This window comes from Centroberyx gerrardi, chromosome 22 (genome assembly GCF_048128805.1).
Source record: "Centroberyx gerrardi isolate f3 chromosome 22, fCenGer3.hap1.cur.20231027, whole genome shotgun sequence".
NCBI lineage: Eukaryota > Metazoa > Chordata > Actinopteri > Beryciformes > Berycidae > Centroberyx > Centroberyx gerrardi.
In genome coordinates this window covers 12,411,778-12,425,294 of record NC_136018.1, presented here as the reverse complement: position 1 = coordinate 12,425,294, position 13,517 = coordinate 12,411,778, and the positions used below count along the sequence as shown (strand labels likewise).

At 40.1% G+C, this 13,517-nt stretch overlaps 1 protein-coding gene across 1 annotated transcript; it reads left to right on the top strand.

The window, feature by feature from the left end:
• Positions 1-7,424: 7,424 nt before the first annotated feature.
• On the top strand, positions 7,425-11,485 carry eloca (elongin C paralog a). The gene is made up of 4 exons (XM_071912948.2): positions 7,425-7,554; positions 8,145-8,172; positions 8,459-8,602; positions 10,975-11,485. Exons 2-4 carry the CDS (start codon positions 8,169-8,171, stop codon positions 11,163-11,165), a joined length of 339 nt encoding a protein of 112 aa, XP_071769049.1. The 5' UTR covers positions 7,425-7,554; positions 8,145-8,168; the 3' UTR covers positions 11,166-11,485.
• Positions 11,486-13,517: the final 2,032 nt, after the last annotated feature.

The window sequence follows — 13,517 nt, the reverse complement described above, 5'->3', positions numbered from 1 at the left end:
GCAATACAAAGTCTCACATTAAAGCAACATACACAGTTCTTATACAGGCATAAAATGCAACATCATTGTTTCAGGTGCAAATTAAACAATCTAACTGCAGTGGGCATACATGAGTACTGTAAAGCTACTGCAATCACAGAATAGATTTGTTTTTGTCTCATATCCTCATAGTGTTTTAAATTCCAGCTTCATGTTCTGTTCCATGTATCTCTATGGTAAATCATCTCATCTGTGTTTAGCCTCCTAGCAATGATGGCCTCATGGTGACCTTTCCATAATGAGATCCGGGGGGAAAAGGCTAGGCATGAAATCAAAGCATCTTTGTCAGGGTCTCACATTAGTGGTGTGAGCACAGGCAGGTGCCCCGGCTCGTCTCGGGTCAGTTTGTACTGTTTCCATTGCTGATCAGGCTCGGATTAGTGTCCTGTTACACCGGCAGCGGCACCTGCCTGGGATCAGCCACACCATGTCATACACTTGCTGTGCCCTCTGCCCCGAGGCTGGCGGATCCTGCAAACACTGCAGTGAGTTCGCTCCTCCCCTGATCACCTTTCATAGTCTAGATTTTAGTTGGAAGTCTGCATTCTCCGTGGAGCTGATTATCCTGGCGTTATATTTGGAGGGTAAATTCAACTCACTCAAGTTTCAGGATATACTGCATGTACATATAATTTTATTTGTTTTTCCAAAATTATAAAAACATAAGGCAAACACCTATGCTTATTTGTTTGTTTACTTTCTTTCAGATCAGAGGTGTAATAATATCATGTGTCAAGATTGGCACTGGTGATGATGGCCCAGCAGACTTTCTAAATGACCAATCAGCACGTTTGCCTCCAAAACAGGAATATTCTTGAGAGTGTATAATCCTGGCTCTTTAAAAAACCCCATGTGAAGTGCAACTTGTCAGTAATAGTATAGAATATCTCTGTTACTATTCTGATATAGCACAGAATGCTGGACAAGATTCAATTGCACAAGCGGTCCAGGACAAATATAAACCAAAACCTTATAAGCATATGTTACCTTTATAGAGGTCATTTAACAGTTTCCACCAGATATAATGACAGCCATGATCCTGAGGGGGGGGGCGTCTGATAAGGGCGGAGAATCTACTACCAACTTGTTGATATTCAGCAGAGGTGGGTGTACCGTCACCACCCGGGGTGAAAACTGACACACTACCTCTTCATACCTCTCTCTCTCTCACTCACACACACACGCACACACACACACATACACACATTCACATAGACAGATGCACTGTGAATTTGCTCTACAACACAACAGCAATGACACTGCCAACCTGATGCTGGCATGTACAATCATTTCCTCCCATATTTAACCTTGGTCAGGCATGGCTTTGGCCTACTAAAAGCATTTACTTGCCATCTGATGAATTTAGCAGCTCCCTGCTGTCATACCAGACACTCCTTATTGTTTGTCTGGATTTCACAACCACCTAAAGGTGAATTAGCCTGCAGGAGCGGAAATCAACCTCAGAGATGCGTGTCCAGATGTGTGGACACAGAAATAGCTGCTTATATTTTGCAATAAGTGAAATCGTTACATAAGGTGCCTATGAATGCATTGAAAAAAAGGGTTTACATCAACTGCGATTGAAGCCACAATCACACTAGGGCCTGAAATATACTGATCCTGTTCAGTTAACCTTATCAGTAGATCAGTAGGGAACATATGTATGTATCATCATGTTTGATGTTGATGAATTTGATTAAACGAGATGAATAAATTGCCTGAGGATAATTATTTTATAGCCTGTGCGTCTTGCGAGGATTGGCTTGGACACAGGCATCTTCAGTCTGGCGTATATCCACCAAGATGAAAGCAAGAGTTTCTCGTGTGTATATTTAACTTCCCTCTCTGAGACCAAGCCTCCACCTCCCAACTAAAATGCAGCTTGGTTGTGCTTCTAAAATTGGATTAAGGCTTGTAAGCAGTGAGGGGATATCAGTGCCCAGCATTTTTCAAAACTGTTGCTAAGACATCAGTATTAAGGAGATCCGCTTTCCATGCCTCGCATAGCTAGCTTAGCTTAGCATCGCTTCGTCTGCCATACAGTATTTACACTTACACATCTCAGTTATTAAATCATGTGCCTATCACTGTGGCATCTAAAATAAACTATTATCTATCCCTGATCATACAAACACCCACGCCATGTCATATTTTCATTTGTCAAAGCTCCCATATGACATTGTATGAGGGAAGGCACATGGATGACTATTGTAAAGAACATAAACCACATGTATGTGATCTGAGCACGAGACTTTTCACGTCCTGTTCATCTTATGCTGTGTGAGTTATGGTGAAGGTTTTATCAAAGGGGTCTGTCGGGTGAGTCATCATAGTTCAAACAGGCAAGGCCTCGGCACAGCGCATTAGCCCCAAGCTACTGAAAGTAAATGGCTGTCGCATCCACTTATCTGTCTGTTATGTCATGTGAACCTTTCATCATCTATGGAGCAGGAGGCAATAAGCTAACACATCATTTTGTAGATGCAAGCATGCAGAGCAACCATGTCTTTTTTCATTACTTTTCAGAAATGCCCGTTTTATGTTTGTGGAAAATGTCAGACTTCTTATTTACTCTGCCATGGCATTTTACTTGCGCCTCATTCTCTGTTTGTGATCAGTTTGTGAGAAAGCCACTTTGTTGTAATGGTTTTGAATCACCTTTGTGCTGTAGACCTACTTACATCATTGGCAATGATTTGAGGGTAATGATGTTTCTTGGGGGACTGCTTTATGCTTTTTTCACCACTGCAATTTACAAAAACATCTTGAAAAACATACACATAAACACAGCATGTTAAAAAAAAACCTCTGTAAGGAAATTGTGTATTTTTTTTTTTAATCTTTGATAAGCTCAGTCCTGTTATCTGCGCAGCCTCTCTAATTATCTAACAGTTACGTGATTATGAGATAGATTCCACTATTATATATACAAATAATTTCCTCAAAAGTCAGGCACGAAAGTTCTTCGTTTCAGAGTGACAATCATGATAACCAAATTCATTTTTCATGTCATGAGGGTTAGCGTGTTAGCATTGGGGCGAGTGCATTTGTAACCGTAATGAGTTTCTCTTTCCAGTTTTTAATCAGATTCCACAGAGATGTTTCTTACCATTTAGCATGGATTTGGCACGGTCTCAACCCATAGCTTGTAATAAGACTCCAATCAGGCCGCAGACTAATGGGAATGATTCGCCAAACATTGTAACAAGCACAGAATCCCACCTGACAGATGTGTGTGCTGTGTGAGTCAGTGTTCACACTATCACCAAATGACACGGGCTGCTGTCTTGTGTGGTGTTATGTTGTTGTGGTGAAAACCAATGAGTGCTGATAGGCTTCAACATGTCTGGGTTTGATCTCAAGCAATTTACCTTGATCAAAACCACAGTTTGTTCAGTTAGACACTGATCACTATTTGTCTTTCATACACATTACAACCTTGCAGTCACAGATTTCCTTGGTCAGTAGGCTACATGAACCATGTAACATTCTGAAAAAAATATAGTAAGCTATTGTATTTATTAGTGTATTTTCCCATTATTTTCAAAAATAAAATGTCACCTTTCATTCAACAGGACAAAACGAGGGCTTGGAGCCAAAGGGGCGTAAGTGCGTTATAGTAGATTTTACAGGAGAGCCAAAATAAATTTTGATCAAACTTGGATCAGCTGCCGTTACCACATACTAAGCACAATATTTTAACTTTTTGTGTTATCAGATTGAGCATTACTATAAAAACAATACTGCTACAGTTTAAGTTGAATTATATTTGTTAACTTTTTTAAAAATGGCAAAAGAGTGAAATACGCCTTTTTGGCACAAACATTGTCCCAATACAGCCATGCAGAATATGGGCGTATGTAAGTAAACAACTGTAAAACACATTCATTTTAATACAAATCTAGCAATTACACTTCAATCAACACTGAAATATAAAACAAGATCAGAATGAATATCTTTATCTTGAAGTAATGCTCAGCAACTTTCACCAAGGCCTTTAAAATTGTAGGCTACATGGAACATATCAAATTGATTGATACATTTTTTCTGTTAAAAACTTTGAGGGATAACTTCAGCTACCAGCAGTCTTACTATCAGAGCTCATCTTGACCAGTTCACACTTCTAACATTATAAAATAACATTTTGAATCTATAGGCCTAAGTATTTCATGGGAATATTAACATATTTACATTCATCTAATATTGACCTAGAATATTAATTAGGATATGAATAGGATACTAAAAATGATGTGATCATGCTGCCATGCTAGCATTACTTAGGTCAGCATGCATTTTCAGTTGACCTAAGTGCTGTTAGAATCCTCTACCCACAATGCTTGTTCAGTGTCAAAGTGGGGTTTTGCTAGGTGCAGTTACACCCTTTTGGCAGCAAACAAAACCCTACTTTTACTGTTACGGCTTTCAGTTTTTGTTTAAATAAAACGTATGGGTCATGATTTCAGTTGTGTCCTTTTGGCACTGAAAAGATCTTAATGAGACCTTTCAATTGATATAGTGGTTCTGCAACGTTGAGGACAACGATCTGGGTCGTTGATGCTCCTCTCCACCAAAGGCTCATGGGAATAGGACCAAGGAAGAGAGAATTGCAGGGCAGTGTATCTTGCTGCAGGCAAAAGGGACAGTACCCTTAAATTCATTGTGACAAGCCTTACCCCCTTTGCACAGGGGAAATGCCCAAAGACACTCCTCCCCCATCTTTCCATATCATGACTAAAACTCTGACCTGGTTTCATTAAGGGCTCCTCCGTCTAAAGCCATTGTACCGTTCATAGACGAGCCCATGTATTGACATATTGACCCCAGTGGTATTGACACTGCTGGTATTAACAAGCGCAAAGTAGGCTATGTTGTTCTGAGGCGTACTCTATCTACCTACCATACTATACAGGCACTCACGCAAGTTTTTATCTTTGACATTGAGCGAAAAAGGGAAAAAAATCATATTCATTTTTGCCTGATATAGCCTGAGCATGAGAATTACGAGGCAGATATGTAATTCAGCCGCGCTGATACTGAAATATGTTGTGAGTGTCATTTCGGTGCCGTGCCAGAGAGCTGTCGGATTATTATTTCATTAGTGATGATATAGACTTGCAGGAAAACTGCCCAGATTAATATTTATGGTTTCCTGGAGGAAGACAGAAAATGTGAAGCTGAGTTAAACGACAGCTTAAAACATGCTGTGCTTTCTCAGACTAATGTATTAATTTTCTTTATTCCATTTTCTGATTCTATAAATAATTACATCTTAGTGACTACAGATACACAGAGAGGGGGGTTAAGCACATGGGGGGGGGGGGGGGGGGGGCTGGCTACATGCAAATTCCTATTCAAACCACGGATTTTTAGATCATTGATGAACCAAGTAAGCATTGTGCAACATTTGTCTGTCTCCATTGTCAACAGACAAACTAACAATTGATAACACTAACAGGCATAAAGACAGACTTGTACCTTTGCTAGCAAGTTAGCTGCACCCTGCAAGTACCGGGACGGCCCGGATGTGTATCCACGGTGCTACAAAGTGTTATCTGGGAGACGTATACAGCTTGTACTAGATGACGTGTAAAAGGGATGGATGATATCACTTGGCATGATAAGAGTGTTTGTATGTATTTTTGTGTGTGTATGTGTATGTGAGTGTGTGTGTGTGTTAAGGGAGCCCTGTTATAAGGGCCCACAGCAGCCTCCCCAAAATAGAGCTGAGAGCAGCTGCAGTGGGGTGGGTCGTATCAGAGAGACATCAAAGCAGCCGCTGCCACCCGCCCTCTCTGATCATAAGCGCTAATGGTGTAATGGGGGACTAGAAGGTCAGTGATTGTTTTCAGTTGTGTGTGTGTGTGTGTGTGTGTGTGTGTGTGTGTGAAAGAGAGAGAGAGAGAGAGAGAGAGAGAAAGAGCCTGAGCCGTCTCTCTTCCTGGTCACAGTCAAAAGGCAGGAAGGCACGAGAACATTCTGGAACACACAGTGACAGCATAGCTAAACCTGGTATTACTGTAAGACAAATACCGGGCGGGGGGGTCGGTCACTTCTGCTGAAATCACCATAGACATCTGTAGTAGTGACCCGGAGTGTGCACAGCCAATTACAAAGTGATATACTGTCCCGAGCACCGTCTGTAAAACATGGTCACGTTTTCTTTCAAGCCTCTGTCCCACCTCTGATCTGATGAGTTACTTGCGGTTTCATAACAGCCCCCTGCAAATGAAACATCAACCAAAAAGGCAAGGGGGAAAAAAAAAAAAAAATGAAAATACCTTTGCGGTCTTCCGTGAGGAGACAGACAGCACCTCCGGGTCAAACGGTGCAGGTTACAGGCACGCTCAGTACTCGGAGTGTCACAGCTCAGATGGCCCCGTATCTGTTCAGGGGCCTCGGATTTCAGCAGTCATCACTTTTCCTGTATAAAAGAACGCCAGTCGGGATCAGGGCAAAGTCACATTCTGAACATGACTCTGACGATCTCAACTGTCTGATCTTTGACGGGCTCCGCCTTTCCTGTAACAGTTAGAAGAGACTTTATGACCTCTAATAGGTTGTTGTTGCTGCATACAAAAAGCTTGTCACAAACTTGACTCACATTTGGAGTGCCACCTTTCATCTCCGGTGGTTCAACGCTCGGACCACTCATCAGTTTATTTAGAAGCTCAAATGTGGGTCTCTTGCATGGTGTTATTAAACTAAGTGTGCACACAGAGGGACTCTACGAGGTTATAACACTATTCACAAAGGTAAATAGTCATATTGTAGGCCTGTCATAGTTCTGTGCATCTAAAAGGTGTACAGTACGCAGATCCAATTTCTAGTGACTGGCGTGAGTGTTTGGATAAAGTGTGACAGTGCAGCAAACATGTCTTCTCTCTTTCCCTCTGTCTTTCTCTTTTGAATCCAGATTTATGGGCCTGCAGAATGTCTCTGTCATGTTCAATCAGCACCTGCTCTCCCTCATCACTGCCAGGAGGGACAGTCAGAAAGGCTAATCTGAAACACAGGCGCCCCCTGTAGGGTCAGGAGGGCAATCTCAGCTCTGCTCAAAGACGGCCTGTAACCCAAGTGTAAATTTGACAAGTTATCTCATCTCTCTGTAAAATATTAAAAACAAAAACAAGCAAAAGATTACTATCCTTATTGTTTTCCTTCTCCTGTGTCAAATATATGTGCGGGTTCATTGCACGTTAGTTTGGTGCTTTTCCACTTGCACTTTTTTTTTTTCACAGCACGAAAGAATAGATGCCATTTATAATGAAGACATGTCATCCCCGTGAGGATTTAGAGAGGGCTGTCGGCCAAATAATTTGACTGAATTTTGAATTTTGAAATAGCTACTTTTGTATTGAGCAGTGTATAAAGTGGATAGTTTCTCTGTGTCTGTGCATACTGCGGAAGAAATCTGATGCGCACGGCTGTTTATGTCAAAGTGGTTCCGGGTGTCAGCAGCTTGGTGGCTAACGTTAGCTGAAACGAAATCTCTACTCCACATTCTCCTGTAGTGTGGTAAGAAACAGTATTACTTTTAGAGTACAGGCTGTTGAGTTTAGCATCACTCAACTGTGCGGATCCCTTCGCACTATTTAGCCGGTTTATTTGTTAAACACTAGACGGCCGATAAGAGAAATTAAACTGTTTGCTTGGTTAGCTAGGCGTTAGCTAACGTTTTGGCGTTAGCTCGCTAGCCAGCACAACATAGCTAGCTAATGTAACGTTAGTGTTTTAGCCGGGTGTGAAGTCACTGAAACAAATTTTTGTCAGTGAAAGCAGTTACCACAACCGTGATTTTATCTTAAAGTGGACCGGAGGGGGAGAGTGATATGTCAAAACGTCCAGGTTTCTTTAATCCTATTGTAAGTTTAACGTTAGCTACATAGTCCTGCCCATAAATCTGGACTCCACAATACCTCTAGCTAACTGGGCTTTAAACATTTGTAGGCCTAGCTAACGTTAACGTAAATCTGAAGGTTTAACATAACGCCGTTATAACGGCATCACAGCCAGTGTCCAGTCTCTACCAGTGTCTTGTTGGCTGTAGAAAGACTTGTGGTTTATACGAGTGATATTTCAACGTCTCTATGTCTGTTCCTTTTCAGGATTAACAGAAATTCCAGGACATAATGGGTGAGTGATTCACTGGCCTAGATTGTCGTGTAGGCTTTTTCTTTCCACATTGTATAATGTTAGTTTGTTTACCAAAATGTTTGTTCAGATTCAGCAGGGATGTGTGAATTGGCACACAACAATGTAAACCATAAAGTTGCCCATCCACCAACAGTCAATCTGTAGCTATTGTTATTAAGTTTCCAACTACTACCAGTACAACCATTACAGTTGAGCAAATCTGTGTCTAGTACTTAAGCATGTGGCTGACACCTGTTTGAGATGATCAGTTTGTGTTCCCACTCAGACGGTGAAGAGAGAACCTATGGTGGCTGTGAAGGGCCAGATGCCATGTATGTGAAGTTGATCTCTTCAGATGGCCACGAATTCATTGTGAAAAGAGAACATGCCTTGACGTCCGGAACTATCAAAGCCATGTTGAGTGGGCCAGGTGAGGATCCAGAGAAATGCCAAAAAATATCCTAATAATATCATCAGCCCACCTAATTGTTTTACTGTGGGAGGTCCAATTTTAATCGGTGAGAATCTGTCAAGTCCAGAAAGTAAATGATACTCAGCAAATTATCTAGTGTTTTTCAGCAAATTCAGAGTTCATCTGATAGCAGCAGTCCAGTTCTAGTTGACGACTGTAATGTAATAGTATGTTACATTTTTGGCAGCCATCAGAAATAAGGGGAAGTGTGAGTAATGATGTTTTTCATCCGGACTGCAAGCAGCAATTTGAGGGGAAATTGCAGATATCCTTTATCCTTTATGAATGGTTAACTGGAATTACACACAGCATGTACATTATAGGACCTCCCCAGTAAAACTAATCCAGTTTGAAAGGGCTTTATAATTAAAAACTTATGATCTAGGGTCTTCATGTGACTTGGGTCACATGAAAATGTACACTTTAGGGGACAATTGCCTCTGATTTCTTGGAGCATTTTCCATATCTTGAGGATTATTCAGGCAGTACTATCTTAAGGATGCACAGACAGTATGGACTATGCCAGTGGTGTAGTCAAATATATGCAGTTGCAGAGTATAGCCACCTATTTTACTGGGGAAAGTCATAGAGTTTACTCATCTATCAGCCTAGTTGCCATTGAAATATATGATATAAGATGATGGGATCACAGTATACTCAGCTACTGGCCTGTGCCCTTTCAGGACGTGTGTAAGTTTCTATAGAAAAATGTGTATAGTGTTCTGGTGATGATTTGCATGAGATTTAAGATGGGTAGTGGATTGAGTCAGCCTGAGTTTGTTTATGTTATAATTAAGTTGTCAGGGCTTATGTAGTCCAGTTCACTTTGCCTGTCCAGTTGGTGGCACTATGCACCTTCTATAAAGGTTTTGTGACCTGCCTGTAGAACCTAATCTTATTCTAAAATGTTTTATGAATACATGCCCTGATCTTGTATCTTTTGTTTTATGCTGAAACACAGCATCTTGCAGAAGTTAATTCATTATTTGATAACTGCTTTGCAGAATAGGATATTCAATGCTGTAATTCTCAAATTTCAGGAATTGGTGTTGACCCATTCAAAATTTTGCCTCCTAACTGTAGCTTCTGAAAAGATCCAGTTCTGACACTTAACAGGATAATTCCAGTTATTTTCAACCTGGGCCTTATGTTCCTAGTTTTTGACATTGTGACGATTTGATAGTGTTCAAAATTTCACCACCTGCTTCACTGTAGAGCTTGTCGTAGCTGCAGTTAGCCGGGAGTGCTGCTGTCAAACACACATCCACGGGGCAAGCACACTCTCCAACTGTTGAACCCAAAAATCTATTAAAACGTCCTTTCAACACAATAACACTCACACTGCAGTTACACGTCTTTAAATAGCTGCAATTGAACACTTATCGGGACAGTTCAGTTATAATAGTCCATTTGATACTTTTTTAGGTTGCTCACACAGTTCCTTATTTACTTTACTTGCTGTCTGTTTTCTGCTGCATTCAAGTCATGTCAGAAGAAGCAGGGAAAACAGGCTTTTTGTTGCTTGTGACATTCTTGACATGTTTCAATCGTTGAAACATCCACAACCACAATCATTTGTATTTATGAATTTTAAATCAACCATAAATGAACTAACAAGCTTTTGTTAGCTACTGTAGATTGCACTGGTGTGAATATAACTGACAATTTTTATATTTAATATCTTGGACGGCCGACTTTGGTGGATTCCCTGCTATGTTACTGCTTGTGTTGACACACTTCCTAAATTTGTGATGCCAGGTGGGAGATAACGGAGCCTGCAAAAAAATGTCCACATATTCTACTTCTATTTGTAATTACCACTAGCAGGTTGACGTGAACATTTTTTCCCCAGTCGGCAAACGCATTTACAGAACATCCGATATGCATAGAAGGCAGCATCAAAGTACTTGAGCAGTCTAACTCATGCTAGTTAAAATAACATATCTAATACCGCAATATATACAAGGTTCAGGCAATGGATAATTGGAAATTGGATGTAGGCAGGTCCCATTTTAAGTGTAAGTGTTATTGTGTTGAAAGGACTTGTTTTAATGGCTTTATGGGTTCAACTGTGTGTTTGCCCCATGGATATGTGTTGGACAGCATCGCTCCTGGCTAGCTGAAGCTACATCAAGCTCTACAGTGTCAGCGATTACATTTTGAAAGCAATTAATCGTCATGATGGCAAAAACTACTGAAATAAGGCCCAGGTGGAAAATTACCAGAATAAACCTTTGACATTTGACAGTTTTCCAGATTTGACTGAAGATTTGCAAAGCCTGCTTTACCTGGAACTACTCATGACACCTTTTGTACCCCTCCATATGCAGGCCAATTTGCTGAGAATGAAACCAATGAAGTGAACTTCAGGGAGATCCCATCTCATGTCCTGTCCAAGGTCTGCATGTACTTCACCTACAAGGTCCGTTACACCAACAGCTCCACAGAAATACCTGAATTCCCCATTGCTCCGGAGATCGCACTGGAACTGCTGATGGCTGCAAACTTTTTGGATTGCTAAAATGATAAAGAGATAATGTAGCGGCTTAAAACATTTTTAGAATTTTTTTGACTATTTAACTTGTTTTGCCATGTACATCATATGAAAACATGAATGAATATGTCCACAATGAGATGTATGTTAAATTTTTCTTTTTGCACCTGGCTTTCTGTCCTCATTTTATTGGTAGTAAACGATTTCATTTTAATATAATAAATGGATATGGCAGGCTGCACCAGTTGCCTCAGAATGTGACAAATGTGGTTACCACCTAGACGTTTTTCCTCACCTCTTCATCTTAATAAAGACCTGTTTGGTGAGCGCTTTGGTGCTAATTGCTACCTTGTTTCATATGCTGACTTCATTGGACTTTAAATGCCACTTTCACAAAGACCCTGCATCATACTTTTTGTCCATTTGTTCTTGCAAATGTAAATATTACAAAATGTTTGAAAGATTGTACAATTTTAAGTTATGGATTTGAAAAGAGTTGCAAAACAGCTGCTAGAGATATTGTACACACCGATATACAGTATTCAATTTTGTACATCATTTGCTACACATCTTTAAACAAAGGCACTTGTTGCTCTTTATACTCCCCATGCTGGTGTACTGGGATACCAGAAACATAATTTGGAAGAAAAGATAGATTCCTAGATCATTTGTTGATTTCTGTATCAGGACAACAATGTAATGCAATGGAAAACTTATGTAATCAAAATTCACTTGTTTTTGGAATCAAACATTGCAGCATGAAACATGGGATCCATTGTAGCATGTGTCCCTTGCAATAGCAAAACCATATTGGATTCCAAACTTTGCATTTGTCAACTGAGTGGCAGACGATGCTCAATTCTTCTAGAATAATGCTGAATAGAGTTGTTTTCAATGTGGGATTCAATAACACTTTGTTTGAAGAGCATTATGCAACATTGCAAAGGCATTATGAGAGTATCTCGCATCTTAAATGTTTCCTCTGTGGCTTGAGATATAAGGTCTAAATTAAAAATACATGAGTGCACCTCCTTAACAGAGAAAATCTGACTCCAAATGACCTTTTAAGGTGACAAACAGAAAATCTGCCAGGAAGGACTGGCTTTGTGCCTCTGCTGCCCCAGTGAACTGCTGATGTCTCCTTAAGTCGAAGACGATTCGGAGTGTTGACGATGGTGAAGTGGTAGTTCAGGATGTGGGTATACTGTGACCCAACATCCAGCAAGTAATTAGGCTGATTGGTGAGTATACGGTACCATGCTCCAGAGAAAGACATTGCTATATGCTACTGATTGTCATTTCAGCTTTGTCTTTTCAGATTGATGCTACATTAAGTGCAAATTTGACTTATGATCAATCAAGCACAAAGTTGGCAAGATGTCAGAGGTATGAGCTGATGGACATGGTCTTGTAATTCAAAATAAATGCCATTGCTTGTAACCCATAAGGCATCATAAATACATTATGAGCACATTATGAATGTGTTATATTAAAACATGACTTAATATAATACATAATGATTATAGTATGACTGTTAAGAGCCTATTTTGAGCTATTAACCACTCTACTAGGTTCATGGTACCTACATCAAATGGGAGCTCAAAGAAGTGGAGCAAGAGAAACACTGAAAGTGCCCCGTCAAGTTGAGCACATAGGCTGGAGGGTAATGGCTTATTTTTTCAAGGAAACCTTAGGAGCCTTACTCAAATTACATTCATATTTGAGCCAAGTATTCTAAAGTTTGCTGACTACTATGCCCTATAGTTATCTGAGACATATAGATAAATCAGGTGTTTCCTGCTCTTGAGGTAATTTGGCCTTAATGTACAAAGAGGATCGATTTAATTTAATTTAATTTAATTTATTTATTTATTTTTTACTTTTTATACCTTTACATGAATCTTGGGGATAGAATCTGGATTTCTTGAACAGATAAAAGATAAAACAGTTTTAGATGACAAAGAAGAAACGAAACCAACAAAATTTCAAATACATTGCGCAGCTGTTTAGATTATGATAAAAGTCATAACACATGCATACTCTATTCATAATGTATTACAAGAGATCAATTTCTAATATGATTATATGGCTCACTTAATGTGCTTACTCGTGTATAAATTGTGTTTCTAATGTAATTTAATGTTCGCTCTTCTCGTCCATTAATAGACTTTCTTAATAACGTCACGGTAAACATAACTGAAGGAGAAAAATGATAAAAGAATGTATGGGCTGACTCTGGACCAGAGATGATTGACAGGTCATCCCTCCTTGAGCAGAGGTCATTGACCCTCCCTCCCCACGCCCCCATGTTGCCCCATCGGTTTTCAGGACCAGATATTCGTCAATAGGTCTATTTTTTAACTGTATTCAGCTGTGGAC

Bases quoted from the DNA above. Each gene is read 5' to 3' on its own strand.
- eloca (XM_071912948.2), top strand. The intron at 8,603-10,974 runs GTGAGGATCCAG...CTCCATATGCAG, and splicing joins AGCCATGTTGAGTGGGCCAG to GCCAATTTGCTGAGAATGAA.